Source organism: Acartia tonsa, chromosome 8 (assembly GCF_053477335.1).
Source record: "Acartia tonsa isolate MP-2025a chromosome 8, ASM5347733v1, whole genome shotgun sequence".
Classification (NCBI taxonomy): Eukaryota; Metazoa; Arthropoda; class Copepoda; order Calanoida; family Acartiidae; genus Acartia; species Acartia tonsa.
In genome coordinates, this window is record NC_137267.1 from 16,399,441 (window position 1) to 16,418,493 (window position 19,053).

Genomic DNA, 19,053 nt, shown 5'->3' on the forward strand with positions numbered 1-19,053 from the left:
GAGCATCCAGTAAATAATTTACTTGGACAGTTGGCCCGTTGTTCATGTTACAATGTATATAATTAAGGATACAGGTGTCGCAAATTTTTTCCTATCACGTTCTTTCTCTTTTTTTTCTCTCTTTTTTTATGACCACTGTATATCTGCTCCACTTCTCACTTTCTCATCATTTTGGTGCTTTGCTACTTATGGCCGTTGTTATCCTTGTTATAATGTTACTGAGTATAATTCTCATAACCTTATCACCTTGGAGTCTTGTCATTTTAACAACTTTTATTTTATTAACCCGGCCCCGTGGATCAAAAAGTACATTTTGGATTACAAAAAAAAACGCATAATATTGTTTTATATCAACACAATAGTTATGAGCGTAGCTAGTACATATAAAAGACTTTTTAGAATAAGTCAGCATTCTTTTTTTGCTTTTAAGAATATGTGGAATCTTAATTTATAAGACAATGGACGATCAACTGATGTGCAATCCCAATTATGATAAATATGGTTGCCCTTTCTGTAGATATGATAATATTGTTGAAAGGTTTAGACACTGCTAGTTTTTGCCACGCAATTGATATCTAAAAAGTCTTTTTTTTAAAGTGTGTGCTTATAAAACTTTGGCCACTAGTATAATCTAAAGTCCAATGTCTTTACCTGCTTCCAAAAATCTAAAAAAAACTGATGATCTGGTAATTATTGCTCTTGCTGTGCTACTTGGACCTTTGTTGTCCTTGATTGTATTTGCTTTCCAAAATTTCTAGACAGTTCAGTGTTATTGCTTCAAGAGCAAAGATCGAAAAAATATTTTTGTGTCAGTTTTAAAATCACATACAAGTATTTCCACTATTGCTTCGAAACCGATTAATATCCACTGAATCAAAACTAGTTTTCAGCCATACTGAAAAATCATGTGTAGCATCAAATTACAGGAAATTGTGATTATCGGTGAATATTAAGCGCATCGTATTACAGACAACATTCTGCGGAAACAAAAATCAAAATTATAAATACCAGTTTTCTTTGTCCGGACCTAATAAAAATGGTGTTAATTTTTTAAATTTTAATATCTACAGATAGCTGTCCTTAGTACTATGCGATAAATATCTATTAGATATAATATAGGTCTATATTTGAAATTATGTTTGTTTATCAGTCAAATTTGATTTAGGTATGCCTAACTGAGTTTTTTTTTCTAAAATGAAAACAACTAAGAAATTATTTATGTAATAAATAAATACCAATCCATTCAACTCTTAAAAGTGGTGATTATTAAAACGAAAGAGAATTTTGTTGAAAGGTTTCGTGACTATTAAAATTAGCCATTTATATTCAAACACTAGTAAAAATGAAATGTTGATGATTATTTTCAGATAATGCAATGTGATGTTGAGGGTGGTGGTGAGCTGCAACTCCCTGCATATTTTCCTTAATCTGGACACGATCAACAATCTAGGGACATTCTAATATTTATCCTTATAAAGATTTAACCATCCAATCAATATTTGATAAATAGTACCCAAAGTTAAAAATATTTTATGGGAAAAAATAAAGAAAATATTAGATTGTTGGAATCCGCAGGTACAGAAGAGTTTAACAAGAAGAACAAATACAACCATGGAGTACAAAATATTACATTTAGACAATAGAAAAAGGTTAGTACATTGAATTCAACTGCGCTACATATGTATAAAATCAATTATTATATGTGTTTAAGAAACATGATGTCTCTTTATGTCTGTTAAGATCTCTTAAATAGCTAGTCCGAACGCAATTCAATTTGAAATGGGAGAAGGGCACCCTCCCATTAGCCACGAGAATTAATTACCGGGCTAACAACATTGATTTGTGTTTTTGCGGGGTCGTTTTAACAGGCAGACAGACGGACTGAGATCAAAATTGTAAAAATGCTCCCAAAAATTTGTTGATAATAATAAATTTTTTTTCCAGGCATTACAGTGAAATATTGCAATATTTACTGTTGATATGTTTTATGGTGTCAGGGTCTCTAGCTCAAGATTTCTTTACTGGAAATAATATTATAGGTAATAATTTGTTGGTAGCTCTGCTAACTGTTTTATAATTAGGGTTTGTCCGTACGTCTAATGATATTTTTATGGGTAATAGGGTCTCTAGCTCAAGATTTCTTTACTGGAAATAATATTATAGATAATGTTGGTCAGTAGCATAGCTAGCTGTTCTATAATTAGGGTTTTACGTGATATGGTCTCTAGTTCAATATGTCTTTACTGGAGATAATTTCTGTCAGAATCATAGCTAGGTGTTCTATAATTAGAGTTTGTCTGTACGTTTGTTAATATAATCTATGGTAACAGGGTCTCTAGAGTAGAATTTCTTTACTAGAAATAATAAAAAAGGAAATAGTTTATCAATAGCATAACTAGCTATTCTATAATGAGCGTTTATCTGTACGTCTGTTGATATATTTTAACAGGGTGTCTAGCTCTAGATTTCTTTACTGGAAATAATATTATAGGTAATAATGGTCAGGAGCATAGCTAGCTATTCTATAATTAGGGATGGCCATATAATATTTTACCTATACTAAAACAATTCTTTTAATATTTTGTGTTCTGAAAACTACTTTTGATTACCTGAATAATTATTTTCTGATATTTTATATTCAAAAGTTTTATTTGTCAATTGTTACTTTTAAATAGGCTAATGGAAACTATAAACTTTACTTTTAAAAGTGTCTATAAAAAATGACGTCATACTGGCTTACCATTGGTCAATTAAAAAGTATACTGGCCTGTCATTGGTAATTAAGACTGTGTTTTGGCTTATCATTGGTCATTTGTTTTGTATGACCTCATTTTTTATAGGCACTATAAACAGCTTCTTCAAAAAGTAGATTTTTCTCTAAAATGTGAAAGTAGGTTACATAAATCAAATTAATGTTCATTATCCTATAACTTTAATTAAGATAATTTTTTTAAACGAAACTTTTAGCTGTAATTTAAAATTTTGGAATGGACTATTTATATTTAAGGTTCAGCACATTCACATTTTGGATGCGATTGTATGGAGTATTGGACATGTATACTTGGGTATGTACATAGATAGATAGATAGATAGATTGTATGGAATATTGGACATGTATACTTGGGTATGTACAAAGATAGATAGATAGATGGATTGTATGGAATATTGGACATGTATACTTGGGTATGTACAAAGATAGATAGATAGATAGATTGTATGGAGTATTGGACATGTATACTTGGGTATGTACAAAGATAGATAGATAGATAGATTGTATGGAGTATTGGACATGTATACTTGGGTATGTACAAAGATAGATAGATAGATAGATTGTATGGAGTATTGGACATGTATACTTGGGTATGTACATAGATAGATAGATTGTATGGAGTATTGGACATGTATACTTGGGTATGTACATAGATAGATAGATAGATAGATTGTATGGAATATTGGACATGTATACTTGGGTATGTGAAAGATAGATAGATAGATAGATTGTATGGAGTATTGGACATGTATACTTGGGTATGTACATAGATAGATAGATTGTATGGAGTATTGGACATGTATACTTGGGTATGTACATAGATAGATAGATAGATAGATTGTATGGAGTATTGGACATGTATACTTGGGTATGTACATAGATAGATAGATAGATAGATTGTATGGAGTATTGGACATGTATACTTGGGTATGTACAGTACATAGATAGATAGATAGATTGTATGGAGTATTGGACATGTATACTTGGGTATGTACATTGTACATAGATAGATAGATTGTATGGAATATTGGACATGCATACTTTGGTATGTACATAGATAGATAGATAGATAGATTGTATGGAGTATTGGACATGTATACTTGGGTATGTACAAAGATAGATAGATAGATAGATTGTATGGAGTATTGGACATGTATACTTGGGTATGTACAAAGATAGATAGATAGATAGATTGTATGGAGTATTGGACATGTATACTTGGGTATGTACATAGATAGATAGATAGATAGATTGTATGGAGTATTGGACATGTATACTTGGGTATGTACATAGATAGATAGATAGATAGATTGTATGGAATATTGGACATGTATACTTGGGTATGTACAAAGATAGATAGATAGATAGATTGTATGGAGTATTGGACATGTATACTTGGGTATGTACAAAGATAGATAGATAGTATTGGACATGTATACTTGGGTATGTACATAGATAGATAGATAGATAGATTGTATGGAGTATTGGACATGTATACTTGGGTATGTACAAAGATAGATAGATAGATAGATTGTATGGAGTATTGGACATGTATACTTGGGTATGTACAAAGATAGATAGATAGATAGATTGTATGGAGTATTGGACATGTATACTTGGGTATGTACATAGATAGATAGATAGATAGATAGATTGTATGGAGTATTGGACATGTATACTTGGGTATGTACATAGATAGATAGATTGTATGGAGTATTGGACATGTATACTTGGGTATGTACATAGATAGATAGATAGATAGATTGTATGGAGTATTGGACATGTATACTTGGGTATGTACATAGATAGATAGATAGATAGATTGTATGGAGTATTGGACATGTATACTTGGGTATGTACAGTACATAGATAGATAGATAGATTGTATGGAGTATTGGACATGTATACTTGGGTATGTACAAAGATAGATAGATAGATAGATTGTATGGAGTATTGGACATGTATACTTGGGTATGTACAAAGATAGATAGATAGATAGATTGTATGGAGTATTGGACATGTATACTTGGGTATGTACATAGATAGATAGATAGATAGATTGTATGGAGTATTGGACATGTATACTTGGGTATGTACATAGATAGATAGATAGATAGATTGTATGGAATATTGGACATGTATACTTGGGTATGTACAAAGATAGATAGATAGATAGATTGTATGGAGTATTGGACATGTATACTTGGGTATGTACAGAGATAGATAGATAGTATTGGACATGTATACTTGGGTATGTACATAGATAGATAGATAGATAGATTGTATGGAGTATTGGACATGTATACTTGGGTATGTACAAAGATAGATAGATAGATAGATTGTATGGAGTATTGGACATGTATACTTGAGTATGTACAAAGATAGATAGATAGATAGATTGTATGGAGTATTGGACATGTATACTTGGGTATGTACATAGATAGATAGATAGATAGATATATTGTATGGAGTATTGGACATGTATACTTGGGTATGTACATAGATAGATAGATTGTATGGAGTATTGGACATGTATACTTGGGTATGTACATAGATAGATAGATAGATAGATTGTATGGAGTATTGGACATGTATACTTGGGTATGTACATAGATAGATAGATTGTATGGAGTATTGGACATGTATACTTGGGTATGTACAGTACATAGATAGATAGATAGATTGTATGGAGTATTGGACATGTATACTTGGGTATGTACATTGTACATAGATAGATAGATTGTATGGAATATTGGACATGTATACTTTGGTATGTACATAGATAGATAGATAGATAGATTGTATGGAGTATTGGACATGTATACTTGGGTATGTACAAAGATAGATAGATAGATAGATTGTATGGAGTATTGGACATGTATACTTGGGTATGTACAAAGATAGATAGATAGAAAGATTGTATGGAGTATTGGACATGTATACTTGGGTATGTACATAGATAGATAGATAGATAGATTGTATGGAGTATTGGACATGTATACTTGGGTATGTACATAGATAGATAGATAGATAGATTGTATGGAATATTGAACATGTATACTTGGGTATGTACAAAGATAGATAGATAGATAGATTGTATGGAGTATTGGACATGTATACTTGGGTATGTACAAAGATAGATAGATAGTATTGGACATGTATACTTGGGTATGTACATAGATAGATAGATAGATAGATTGTATGGAGTATTGGACATGTATACTTGGGTATGTACAAAGATAGATAGATAGATAGATTGTATGGAGTATTGGACATGTATACTTGGGTATGTACATGGATAGATAGATAGATAGATTGTATGGAGTATTGGACATGTATACTTGGGTATGTATATAGATAGATAGATAGATAGATTGTATGGAGTATTGGACATGTATACTTGGGTATGTACATAGATAGATAGATAGATAGATTGTATGGAGTATTGGACATATATACTTGGGTATGTACATAGATAGATAGATTGTATAGAGTATTGGACATGTATACTTGGGTATGTACATAGATAGATAGATAGATAGATTGTATGGAGTATTGGACATGTATACTTGGGTATGTACATAGATAGATAGATAGATACAAAGGTATGTACAAAGATAGATAGATAGATAGATTGTATGGAGTATTGGACATGTATACTTGGGTATGTACGTAGATAGATAGATAGATAGATTGTATGGAGTATTGGACATGTATACTTGGCTATGTACATAGATAGATAGATAGATACAAAGGTATGTACAAAGATAGATAGATAGATAGATTGTATGGAGTATTGGACATGTATACTTGGGTATGTACATTGATAAATAGATTGTATGGAGTATTGGACATGTATACTTGGGTATGTACATAGATAGATTAACAGATAGATAGGTTTAAAGCATCCATGCGCCGATAGGTATTACAGTTAACACCTAAAATACAACTAACTCTTTGATTGCAAGAACTTTGTATTAAAGTCTTTCCATGGTACTTAGTTGTGCCTGTTTATTCGCCAAGTAATTCCCCATATTCTTACTATAAATATCATCCGTCTGATATGGCAGTAGTAGGTACAATTTTAATGTCTCTAGTAATGATAAGGTGTTGTCCAGATTCGAACCCGACACCGCCCTGACTGAAAAATTAACTAAGGCTTCGGGTAAATAGATAGATAGGGTAAAATATTAAAAAAATAATTAAACTTAAATAGATAAGTAAACTTTTACACATTTACAGTAGACTGGTCGACCATATTGTTTTGTTCCCAAATATTTGAATAGAACAACATGTAATATATGGACATTAAATAGATAGATAAACAAGTTTGAATTAGATAGGTAGATAAACTTATGTTTAGTGGAGGAACGCCACACAGTTACTGTGGACTGACCGACCATGATGTCTGCTGTTTTGTTCCTGAGAATGCCGCGCCAATTGGAATATTACCGACGCCATCTGCCTCACAATGTGGAAGGTACAAATTGATTAAAATTTAAGGTTTGGGAATAGTTAAATATAAAATCTCTGAGAAAAAGATAAGGTCTAATCGTTGGAAATATTTATGAAACAATGAAATGAATTAAGGAATAGACATTAAATTGTTAATTCTAATGATTTTCCAAAGTTTTGGAAATACGTGCTCTCATGCATTGGATAAAAAGCTCAAAAACTGTTTTCTGATTTCAGGAAAGGGTTTGACTCTGGTAGAGATGGAAAAGCAGAGATGGGAGAATGGCCCTGGCATGTAAGTTTTTTTATAGCTCTAAAAAAACAAAAACAAAGTTTTCTTCATCACATTGTCTCATTTGTAGATTTAAAAACTTTAGGAACTTTTATTAAATCTTGATTTCCTGTTTCAAACTAGTAGTGTCCAAACCCTTCAACCAACAATTTTAATCTATAGGAACGGTATTTTTGTCTATAATCATGTACACCAATTCATTATTGTAGAATAGGCGAAGGGAGATTAAATAACATTTTTTATTCATTGCCTTATTATATTTTAGGCCGCCATCTTGGAGAAGCCTCAAGATTTGTATGTTTGTGGATCCACTCTAATAGACGAATATTGGGTTCTTACTGCGGCACATTGTGTAGATGATTAGTAAGTAGTTATCTATTCATATATATCTTTTGTCTATCTGTTAATCTTCTATAATAGAGAAATATTGGCACATTGTTTAGATGATTAGTAAGTAGTCATCTACTCATATATATCTCTTGTCTATCTGTTAATCTTCTATAATAGAGAAATATTGGCACATTGTTTAGATGATTAGTAAGTAGTTATCTATTCATATATATCTCTTGTCTATCTATTGTTGTGTGATATCCTAGACGCACTAACAACATTAAACCAGATATTTCTTTAACAACATATATTTACAATAACCACTCCAATACATGTAACGAATCAATGATGATGTTCATGGATCTAAAATAATGACAATTAGACTATTTAAAAGATAATTAGATCAAAATGAAATAAACCAAATTAAATAAAGAAACTCTTACTTTTTGGTGGGCTTCTAGTAAATTAACATATCACAAAGATATCACAAAATATATGTAGTTATGCACATTCAATTATAAAAAATGTGTAACCTATATTTAAAATACCCTTTCCCTGTCTAATTCTGGGTTGATATATTTACCCCTGAAATAGACTGGATGAACGGCTATTCAGGTAGAGAATCCCTGAATATAAAAGCCTTAAACTATAATAAAGATATCAGACGAGATTCTGATAAAAGTAAATTGAGTGTGCATTCTACTCACTGGTACAAAAGAGTTAGCAACACTGAATTAAAGGTGTGTACGATAGTACTTTATATAGCCAGCCAATGTTTTGATTAGAACTGGTTTTGAATAACTTAAATAAATAAATAAAATATTATAATCAAAATATGAAATATACATAAAATGATACACTGCAAATTACTTACAGTTTTAAGTAAAATGACGTTAAAAATTAACTTTAAAATATAAAAATAATATGTACAATTTCATAGACTAGAATCATAGACAATGTATATGTAACATAGCTCGGAAATTGTACAACATCTATTTATTATCTCTAATAGATGTATATTGTGTCCTTACTGCGGCACATTGTGTAGATGATTAGTAAGTAGTTATCTATTCATATATATCTGTTGTCTATCTGTTAATCTTCTATAGTACAGAAATATTGGCACATTATGTATAAGTAGTCATCTATCCTTGTACTTAAGTAACAGGATGTTTGTCTGTGTGTATGTGTGTATAGAAGGATCAAGCTAACCGCTGAACCGATCGGGTTCTCCTTAACAGTGTAGATTCTAATATGTCCCGGGAAGATTTTTAACTATTTTGGGGGAGGGTACCACCACCCTCCCAAGAGAAATCACAAAAAAATCAAATTTTTTTTACGTTCTCGATTTTAAAAGAGAGTTCAACTCAAACATAGACGTCAAACGCAATATAGACATATTTTAAATATAAAAAAAACATTTAAAGCGCCACTAGAGGCCTCTAGGGGCGTAGCCGCTAGTTCATATATATCTCATGTCTATCTATAAATTTACTTCTAAAAGAAGAATATTATATTGGATCTATCTGTCTATTAAATAGCTGTATAATATATATATTGCATATCTATCCATCTATCTATCTATCTATCTATCTAACTATCTATCTATATATCTATCTATCTAGTGTACCGTATGTATCTGGCATACGTGAGATATTGAAAGTGCGAGTGGGTGAGTATGATGTGTCTACAACCAGTGAACCTTTAAAACATCAGGTAACCAACATTCCTGCTGGAGGGAGGGATATTGGACTGTAAATTAAAGTGATGCCCATAGTATTTTGAAAGAGGGTTGGCTTGAAAGATATAATGATTCTTCATTGGTTGGTTTAAAACAGCAGTGTCTAATTTTTCAACTTATTTATTTTAATCTGGAAGCAGCTTATAGTGCCTACAAAAAATGACGTTATACAATACAAATGACTAATGATAGGACATTTTACCATTAGTCAATTAGAATGAATACTGTCCTATAATTCGTAATTTATATTGTATGACGTAATATTTTATGGGCTCTATAAGCTGCTTCTTTAAACTGCAAAAGGAGTAATTTTGTTTGTCATAATTTGGGGTGTACACCAATTTTTAGTCTATTGTCCTATTCCCTAAAAGTATTTATATTTTAAAGATTTCAATTAAGGTTGCAAAATTGCCATCTCTAGAGTTTTAATTTGTGTGATATTCGCAATTGTTATCATTTTTTGTATTTAATTTTATTTTTACATAATTTAAAGCAAATAGTTAAAATTTATAAATCTTAATTTTTCACGATTCCTTTTGTTAAAAATACTGAAGCGTAATGTAAAAAAGATTTTAAAAAATGAAATAAAAAGATTTTTATCTGAGAAAATAAAATTTAACAAGATTCTTTGAGTTGAGATTTATCAGATGAAAAATTTCTTTCTTATGTCATTATTTAATTAACTTTAAGAAATATTTTCATATTTTGTTTCGTGGCATTATAATTATATAACAAAGTTTTTGTTTGTTGTATAAATTATAATCAGTTTATCTCATTGGTTAAGATCTCTTATTTGTTAGTTTGAAAACGTTCAGGAAATTGATTAGTTGGCACATTGTCTTAATGAGGTCTTTTTCCATGATCCTTGTATTAAATTTAATGGATCTGACGTAGTAGAAGCAAAGCACTTTTAAATTCTTATGTTATGATGCAGCCTAGGAGAAAGTTTTGTAGTCGAAGGGGGTTGGATAGGCTAGAAAATATACTAACTCAATCCCGGGACAGATGTAGGTGAAACTTTCCTAAAATAGTAAACTCAATCGGTTCAGTGGTTAAGTAGATCTGAACGGACAAAAAAAAATTCTAACTACTTTACTTAACAAGGTCTTATTTTTTAGGAATTCAACGTTTCTGATATAAAAATTCATCCTCAGTTTGATAATGCAACATTAGGTATGTCATCTTTTAAAGTTTTTTTCTTATCTTATATTTAATGATATGACAGGGACGTCTAAGCTTTTAATTCGAAGGGGGGTAAATGTGAGGTATCAGAAGTTTGAGGGGGGTAATCTAAGGTATTTTGTCAAAATTTTGAGGGGGATAAAATGGTAGTTTTAAAAGGTTGAGAGGGGTAATCTAGGGTATTTTATAAACATTTTGAGGGGGAAAAATGATGGTTGTTAAAGTTTGAGAGGGGTAATCATCCCTAAACCCCCCACCTTGGACGTCTATGATTATCTGTTGTGAATTTGTATAATCCGTCGCAAGTCCCTTAGGGACGTAGGTGCTTTCCTCCCAAGTGCTTATCGAGCACCTGGAAACTCCCCAATCCCCGTATTAAGAATACATTTTAAATAATTGAAAAGGGGGGAGGTATTTCCTTTACTCTAACCCTGCATGTCTATGTCCTATACATTGTTAGCAAGATCCTAATTTAAAAACCTGGGAAATATGGAATAATCAATGAATCATTGTGTTAATATTGCTATTACTACGTGTAAGAATGTTTAATGTTTTTTTTCAGTGAATGATATAGCCCTGCTGAGATTAGAAACTCCAGTTAAAAGAAAACAGGTTAATTTAATTATTAAGCATAAATTCAATTATCAACCATACAAATCTTTAAATTCAAATTTAGCTATTGTAAGAAAATTTATTAAAATGAAATGGCATGAGGGCATAGAAGCACTAATATACTTTAAAAATATTTTTGTTCTCTCACTTTTCACTCTCACAGTTATGGAATCTTGACCACAAAGATTTTTTTATCCAATCTTGACAAGTGAGGTATTTTTGGAAAGAGGAATATACAAAGAAAACGCCAATGTAAACTAGAAAATCCGCAGAAATCATATTTGCAAGTTATTTGCAAAAATCTGCAATGTTGATTTGCAAAATTTATTTCATGCCTTAAATGACTTATTTAGAAAAAAATCTTTTATGAAATGTGTTTATCTATAAGTTTAGAACATAATTAAGGCAAAAAAAATTTCTTTAGTGTTACTTTTTTCACCTTATATATGAAAAAAGCAGTTTCTCACATTTTATGATAAAAAAAGGTATAGGAACAAAAAAATATGTTTTTTCTTGATGTAAACACAATAATTGGCATAAAATCTATCATCCTAAATGAAAATATCAGATGTAGAATCCTTTTTAGAGTCAATATAGTGCAAAAAGTAACCAAGACATTTTTGCAAAGTATGAAAATCTAAAGAAAATGGTTCTTTTTGCTTTTGATATACATATCAGATAAATGTATATAAAATTAGTGATCAAAAACTATAAAACATGTTATAAGTTTTTTCAACACTGTCATTGATTAAATTGCTTATTGCACTTTTAGGTTTAAGAATTCCCAAAGTAGTGCATAAAAACTATTTTTATGTAGTAATTAAACAAAATAAATGCCAAAAAACTACAAAATGGCCTACTGCATTATAAAAAAAACGCCTAATTGTTGATTTGAATTTGTTTTGTTTAAAAACTTAATAAAAGAGTTTTTATGTGCAACTTTGGTAATGAGTAAACCTAAAAGTGTAATTTAATCAATGATAGGGTTGAAAAAGTTATAACTTGTTTTATAGTTTTTGATTACTAATTTTTATATTCATTTATCTGATATGTATATCAAAATCAAAAAGAACTATTTTCTTTAGATTTTCATACTTTGCAAAAATGTCTTGGTTACTTTTTGCACTATATTTGCTCTAAAAAGGAGTCTATATCTGATTTTTACATTTAGGATGATAGGTTTTATGCCAATTATTGTGTTTACATCAAGAAAAATATATTTTTTGTTCCTATACCTTTTTTTATCACAAATTGTGAGAAACTGCTTTTTTCATATATAAGGTGAAAAAAGTAACACTAAAGAAATTTTTTTTGCCTTAAGTATGTTCTAAACTTATAGATAAACACATTTCATAAAAAGATTTTTTTCTAAATAAGTCATTTAAGGCATGAAATAAATTTTGCAAATTAACATTGCAGATTTTTGTGAATAACTTGCAAATATGATTTCTGCGGATTTTCTAATTTACATAAGCGTTTTCTATGTATATTCCTCTTTCCAAAAATACCTCACTTGTCAAGATTGGATATAAAAATCTTTGTGGTCGAGAATCCATAACTGTGCTCTGTTAAACAATTTTTTAACTACCTACTGTTTCGAAAAAATTTTTAAATAGCAAGGTTGTGTGATTTTTTTCATGATTTTATGAAATGTATTTTAAAAATAAACCTTTTTTGTTTCAGAACATAGATGTAGTATGTGTACCAGGTAGGATCTCCGCTAGAAGTTAGAGAAGAAAATGTGTTCAAGAGTTGCCCATTCCGCGTCATACTTTAAGACGTAAAATAAACTAAGCCCATCCGGCTTTTATGACAGTATATAGTAATAATAGCTAGGAGAATGCATTGTCGATCTATTTACATTAGTTAGAAATAGAAGTTGTGAACTTTACGAATCATGAATTGTTAGAAGGAAGATAAACTTACAAGCTTATTCCAAATCACTGCACATGAAAACACTGAAATCAAGTCTCTTGTGTTGATTTTTTAACTTTGGTTACTTTTGTTAATCTATGATTAGTTGTTTCAAACTCTCAGAAGGAGTATGTTTGTGTATCATCATTGGGTACGTATTATGTACATCAATTAATTGTCCATTGTCTTATCCCTTATAATCCCTGTAGTTTCCAAATAATTTGTGAATACAAACAGAGGCTTGGCCTGAGCCTGCATAAGTATTTCTCAATAATTCAGACATTTCAACAAAAATGGTAAATTTTCTATTCTTTATAGCTACAGGATTTGCTTTCATCTGTCTATTCAGACACCTTTAATGGCTGCTTTACCAACAAACACTAACCTAAGTTTTCTTTAGGGAAGCTTCACATAGATCATGGATTGGTTTACGGCTGTTTTATTTATAGATCTAATCATTGGATGGTTTCCGGCTATTTTTTGCTCTATACCCGGTTAAAACAGATCACTTAAATGGTAGTAGCGCAACCGCAAGAAAGCAACGTATCTGTAAATAAATATAACACTTAAATATTTTTTTATACATATATTTGTATTAATCATTGTAAAAACACTAAAAATTTCTCATTCATTGTATATTTTCTTATTGACAAAACATCATCAGTAAAATCTTGAGTATTGCAAAATAGTGCATTCATAACAACCTAAAAAATAATGAAGGACAAACAAGAAAATTTAAATGATCCCCATTGATGATAAACAAAATTACTTTTCTGTAGATTGAAATTATTAGATGAAAAATGTACTTATTAATCAAAATTGTATTATAATAGTCAATGTTTTAAAGACAACGAATTATTGAACGTGTTAATATAAGTTCAATTTAAACTCCATATTTCCTCTATGAAGATAATTATAACTTTTAATGTTTTTTAGGAAAAACAGATGTAGATTTAGTGCCTAAAAAGATTTGTTATGTCACTATGTGTTAATATAAGTTCAATTTAAACTCCATATTTCCTCTATGAAGATAATTATAACTTTTAATGTTTTTTAGGACAAACAGATGTAGATTTAGTGCCTAAAAAGATTTGTTATGTCACTGGATGGGGCAGAAGAAATGAAGGTAACATAGACAGACAGGCATAAAGGCAGACATACAGATAGACAGACAAAATATACTTAGATAGACAATAGATACACTGTCAAACAATATATAAATAAAGAGAATGCCAGACAGATAAACAGACATATAGATAGACAGATAGACAGGCAGACATACATAGAGATATGCAGACAATAGATAGACAGAGAATATATAGATAGACAATAGATAGACTGGCAATAGATATACAGACATTTGATAGATAAACATACAGACAGAAAGAAAGTCAGATTGATAGACAGAAAGACAAATAAAAGTCATACATTTTTACACTTTCCACCTATTATTTTTTTTTGCACTACCTCCTCTTCTTTTGAATGACCTCTAAAACAAGTGTCTCCAAAATGTTTGTATGTCTTTTTGTTTGCCAAAGTATTTGGATATATGCATACGAAATTTTAATTCCATTTTTGATGGTTTCGAAGCCCCGGTCTGACAAAACTGTTATAATTTAATGCTTTTTATTTTACTATTCGTGAAAAATAGTCTGTAATTCGATACGATACATGATTTTTTAGTATGGTGCAGAACCAGTTCAAATCCAGCGGATATTAATTCTTTTTCTATTTAGAAAGTGAGCATAGTGTAATATTGAAAGAGATTTCTGTACCCCTCTGGGATCAACAAAAATGTGACGCTTCTCTAAAGGTAAGTAATGATATATACAGGTAAGAATTGAAAATTTGGCTGTAAATTATACTGGTACCCAAAGTTTTCTTATTCGTTTGCTTAAAATTTGATTGGGGTTTACAAACTAGCTGTATCAAAACTTTACTTTAATATTGTTAATATACAATAATGGGTAATTTTGATTATCATCACCTAGGATATATATCAGTTTTTCGTCCATAGTCATATTCCTTATATTTGTAAAGATCATTTTATGTTAGACAAACTTTACTGAAATCTATTTTAAAATTCTTTATAATAAGGATCATTATATTGAACGGGTAGAAAAGCTTTAATAATTCCTGCTTTAGGCCCAGTTTGGACCAGGCTACAACCTACCACTAACTGCTCTCTGTGCTGGAGCTGAGGGGAGGGATGCTTGTGATGTAAGTATTAATATTGAATAATATAGACCAGGCTACAACCTGTCACTGACCGCTCTATGTGCTGGAGCTGAGGGGAGGGATGCTTGTGATGTAAGTATTAATATTGAATAATATGGACCAGGCTACAACCTGTCACTGACCGCTCTATGTGCTGGAGCTGAGGGGAGGGATGCTTGTGATGTAAGTATTAATATTGAATAATATGGACCAGGCTACAACCTGTCACTGACCGCTCTTTGTGCTGGAGCTGAGGGTAGGGATGCTTGTGATGTAAGTATTAATATTGAATAATATGGACCAGACTACGACCTACCAATGACCTGTTCCTGTGCTGGAGAGAGGATGTAAGGATTAATATTGAATAATTTGGACCAGGCTACAATCTACCAAATTAATATTGAATAACCTGCCGTTAAACTGTGTTAATATAAATATCAAATTATGGGGCAAGGCTACATTCCTCGACCTATAATGTTGACCAGGCTACAACCTTAACTTATGATCAATTAATTTAAATTTAGGGAGATGGAGGGGGTCCTCTAGTGTGTGAGGAGGGGGGACAATGGTTCCAAGTTGGAATTGTCAGGCATATTATCTTTAAAACTAATGAATTATCTTCCTTCAAAATTTACAAAAGCAACAGAAATAAATTAGTATAGTAGTTGCTTTTGATTTATACAGACAAACGTATTTTCAAGTATAGATTATCGAGATTTTTATAATTCAATTTTTAAACACCATAATTAAATATCATAAATAAAAATTTTCCAAAATACCGAAAAAAATAATTCTTCGACTAATATTAAAGTTGCCGCAAATATTTTATACCTTACATTTTACTACTTAAATAGTTTTTTCTAGAATTTACAAAATCACTACTGTAGTACTGATAATTTTCAATTATGCAGAATAGGTATATCTTTTAATAACATTGGTTTTAAAGATAAAATTATTGAAAATAGTTTTGGAATTGGGTGTGGAAGAAAAGGAGTGCCAGGCGTTTACACCAGAGTACAATCTTATCAGGTAACAGACAGACAGACAGAAAGACAGACAGACTGACAAAAAGACATATATACAGGTATACAGACATACATGAAAACCTATAGACAGACAGAACATCGAACAATTGGATAAACAGACAAACCAGGTTACAGGTTTTTATACTAGAATTCTATTATATCAGGTGACAGATAGACACGCAGAAAGACAGACATGAATACCTACAGACAGAAAGAACGACTGAAAATACTTCCAATAAGACTTACAGACCACTAGGTTTCATGTGTTTATACTAAAGAAAATAGAAAGACAAACATATTTACTTTATACATGACTTCTTGATACTTATTACAGAGAGACATATACAGACAGCCAGCCAGACTGAATTATATACACATACCTTAATAACAAGCAAGGGGACAGGGGTACAGGGTGTTTAATGAAAAAAAGAGCCTGAAAGACAAAATTCGGCATCTCGGCTAAAAACACCTGGTTTTAATCTCATTATTGTACATTTCATTTCCGAGGAAAGCTGTTTATAATACGATGCGATAAATAATTATTAATACTTTCAGACATGGTTAGAGGACACAATATTGAGTCAACTTTAAACAAACTAAAAAGTTATTAAAACCAGAAATAAACTATTCAGCAGTGAATATTTTGTAAAATAGGAATCATCAAAAAAAAAGATGTTGTTAATAAAGGGTGAATCATCTTAAATAAAAATTTTATTCAAGCAGCTCTTAATTGATAAATACATAACGATTTTAAATCTTAGTTAATAAAAACGCAATGAATGATAATTATTTTTTAACTGAACATAAAAAGGCATTATGTCATATTTTGTAAATTATTATAGACTTTATCATTTACTTATAAGACTCTATCTAATAAGCTTTACATTATGTTTCTTTAGATTATTATAAAACAAATTATATCTAAATTAGATATACAGTGTGATATTAAAAAACTGCGTTCTCCGTTTTTCCATCCTAATTGACAATAAATTAATGGATACGATTATGATAAACAAATTATCCCTCCCATAAATCAAATATATGGTTGAAAATGTTATACACTGCTGGTTGATTTAGATTCAATAAAGTTTAAGACATCGTGTTTATAAAACTTTGGATACCATTATGATTTAGAGTGCCCTTTCTTCTTGGTTCCAGAAAACTGAAGTTCACTATTTAGCTAAGCTGGATCTTTAAATCATTTCAATTGTGCGCCAAATCGGGGTGAGCCAACTTTCCACCAATGAGAGCACAGCATTTTACGAAATGCTGGCTGTGATTGGCTGAAATTCGGCGCACCCCGATATGGCGCACCATTGAAATGATTTAAAGATCCAGCTCTAGTAACTTTAACTTTTAAATTTCTCTTTAGATCCAGTATTTTTTTTATTGTGTCTATTTTTTTGAAACTTTGAACACAAAAAAAACCTGAAACACAGTTTTTAAAACCACTCTGTATATTTATAAGATCTAAAAATGTATTTGATTCTTTATATAAGCCATATCTGCATGATAAAGTGGGCATCGTACTCGTGTGTCATCAAATATTATAATTATGGGCATCAATTATTATTTGTAGCATAGCTATTCTACAAGGCTTAGTGACGATTGGTTAGTTTATTGGTAATGCCTAGTAATCAACCCTTTTTTGATGGAAATTAGTCTATTTGGGATTAGAAAATATCTAGAAAAAAGAACGACAATCTTAAAACAACTTTGAATTTCTGAATGCAAAAAATGACGTCATACAATACAAATCGTATGACGTCATTTTATTAGGCACTATAAGTTGCTTCACCAATTACGTGTTTTCTAGTGAAATACAGAATTGAACACTTGATTTGTTCATTTCAGTGACAAATTCTTTTATATACCATTTGCTACTATAGGACGTAATCGCTCTTGTTTAAATAAATATTATGTAAATACATTTTTTTGTAACTAAATGCTTTAATAATTATTTTATATTTAATAATAAAGAGTTTTTTTATTTGTTTTTGAATTAATAAGCATTATACCTACAAAATTCAAATTTCTTTTAAAAAAAAATATATTTTAATATTTTTATTGTATTTTTAAGACCTAAATTATAAGATGTAAAAATGATAAATGAATGTTGTATTAAAAAAAGAAATAAATGTTAATATGATAATATGTATCTTTTCTATACCGTTTTCGGGGTAACGTGAATTTCTCAGCTGCTATAAAGGATAGAAGGCCAAAACTTCTTGTCAACATTCCCATCAAAATGAAGCTCACTTGAGTATGAAACATCAATAGCGGTCGGACTTCCTTTAAGTAACTTTTAAGCCGCTTTTATTTTTCAAAACTGATTTTATCGGCTAATGCAAAAGATAGATGGCTGAAACTTCTTGTCAACATTTAGCGTTAGGACTGCTTTCAAGCAGATTTTTAGCCGCTTTTACTTTTTACAACATATTTTGTCGGCTCCTGCAAAAGATACACGGCTAAAACTTTTTGTCAATATGCTCCATAGTTAGGTATAAATCTTTTG

The 19,053-nt window shown here is 30.4% G+C and overlaps 1 protein-coding gene across 4 annotated transcripts; it reads left to right on the top strand.

The window, feature by feature from the left end:
• The first annotated feature begins 1,364 nt into the window (after positions 1 to 1,364).
• Positions 1,365 to 18,690, top strand: LOC145326123 (phenoloxidase-activating factor 2-like). 4 transcript variants are annotated; one of them, XM_080169234.1, is made up of 17 exons: positions 1,365 to 1,448; positions 1,574 to 1,649; positions 1,945 to 2,039; positions 3,008 to 3,065; positions 7,134 to 7,250; positions 7,463 to 7,520; positions 7,783 to 7,880; positions 9,473 to 9,563; positions 10,707 to 10,761; positions 11,333 to 11,382; positions 13,066 to 13,090; positions 14,354 to 14,422; positions 15,033 to 15,109; positions 15,442 to 15,516; positions 16,038 to 16,102; positions 16,479 to 16,542; positions 17,094 to 18,690. In XM_080169234.1, the coding sequence occupies exons 2-17, from the start codon at positions 1,612 to 1,614 to the stop codon at positions 17,127 to 17,129; spliced, it is 1,071 nt and encodes a 356-aa protein (XP_080025360.1). In that variant the 5' UTR covers positions 1,365 to 1,448; positions 1,574 to 1,611; the 3' UTR covers positions 17,130 to 18,690. The 4 variants fall into 4 exon arrangements, with proteins under 4 accessions (XP_080025360.1, XP_080025361.1, XP_080025362.1 ...); XM_080169235.1 differs by having other exon boundaries at positions 3,014 to 3,065; XM_080169236.1 differs by lacking the exons at positions 1,365 to 1,448; positions 1,574 to 1,649; positions 1,945 to 2,039 and adding an exon at positions 2,453 to 2,491.
• Positions 18,691 to 19,053: the final 363 nt, after the last annotated feature.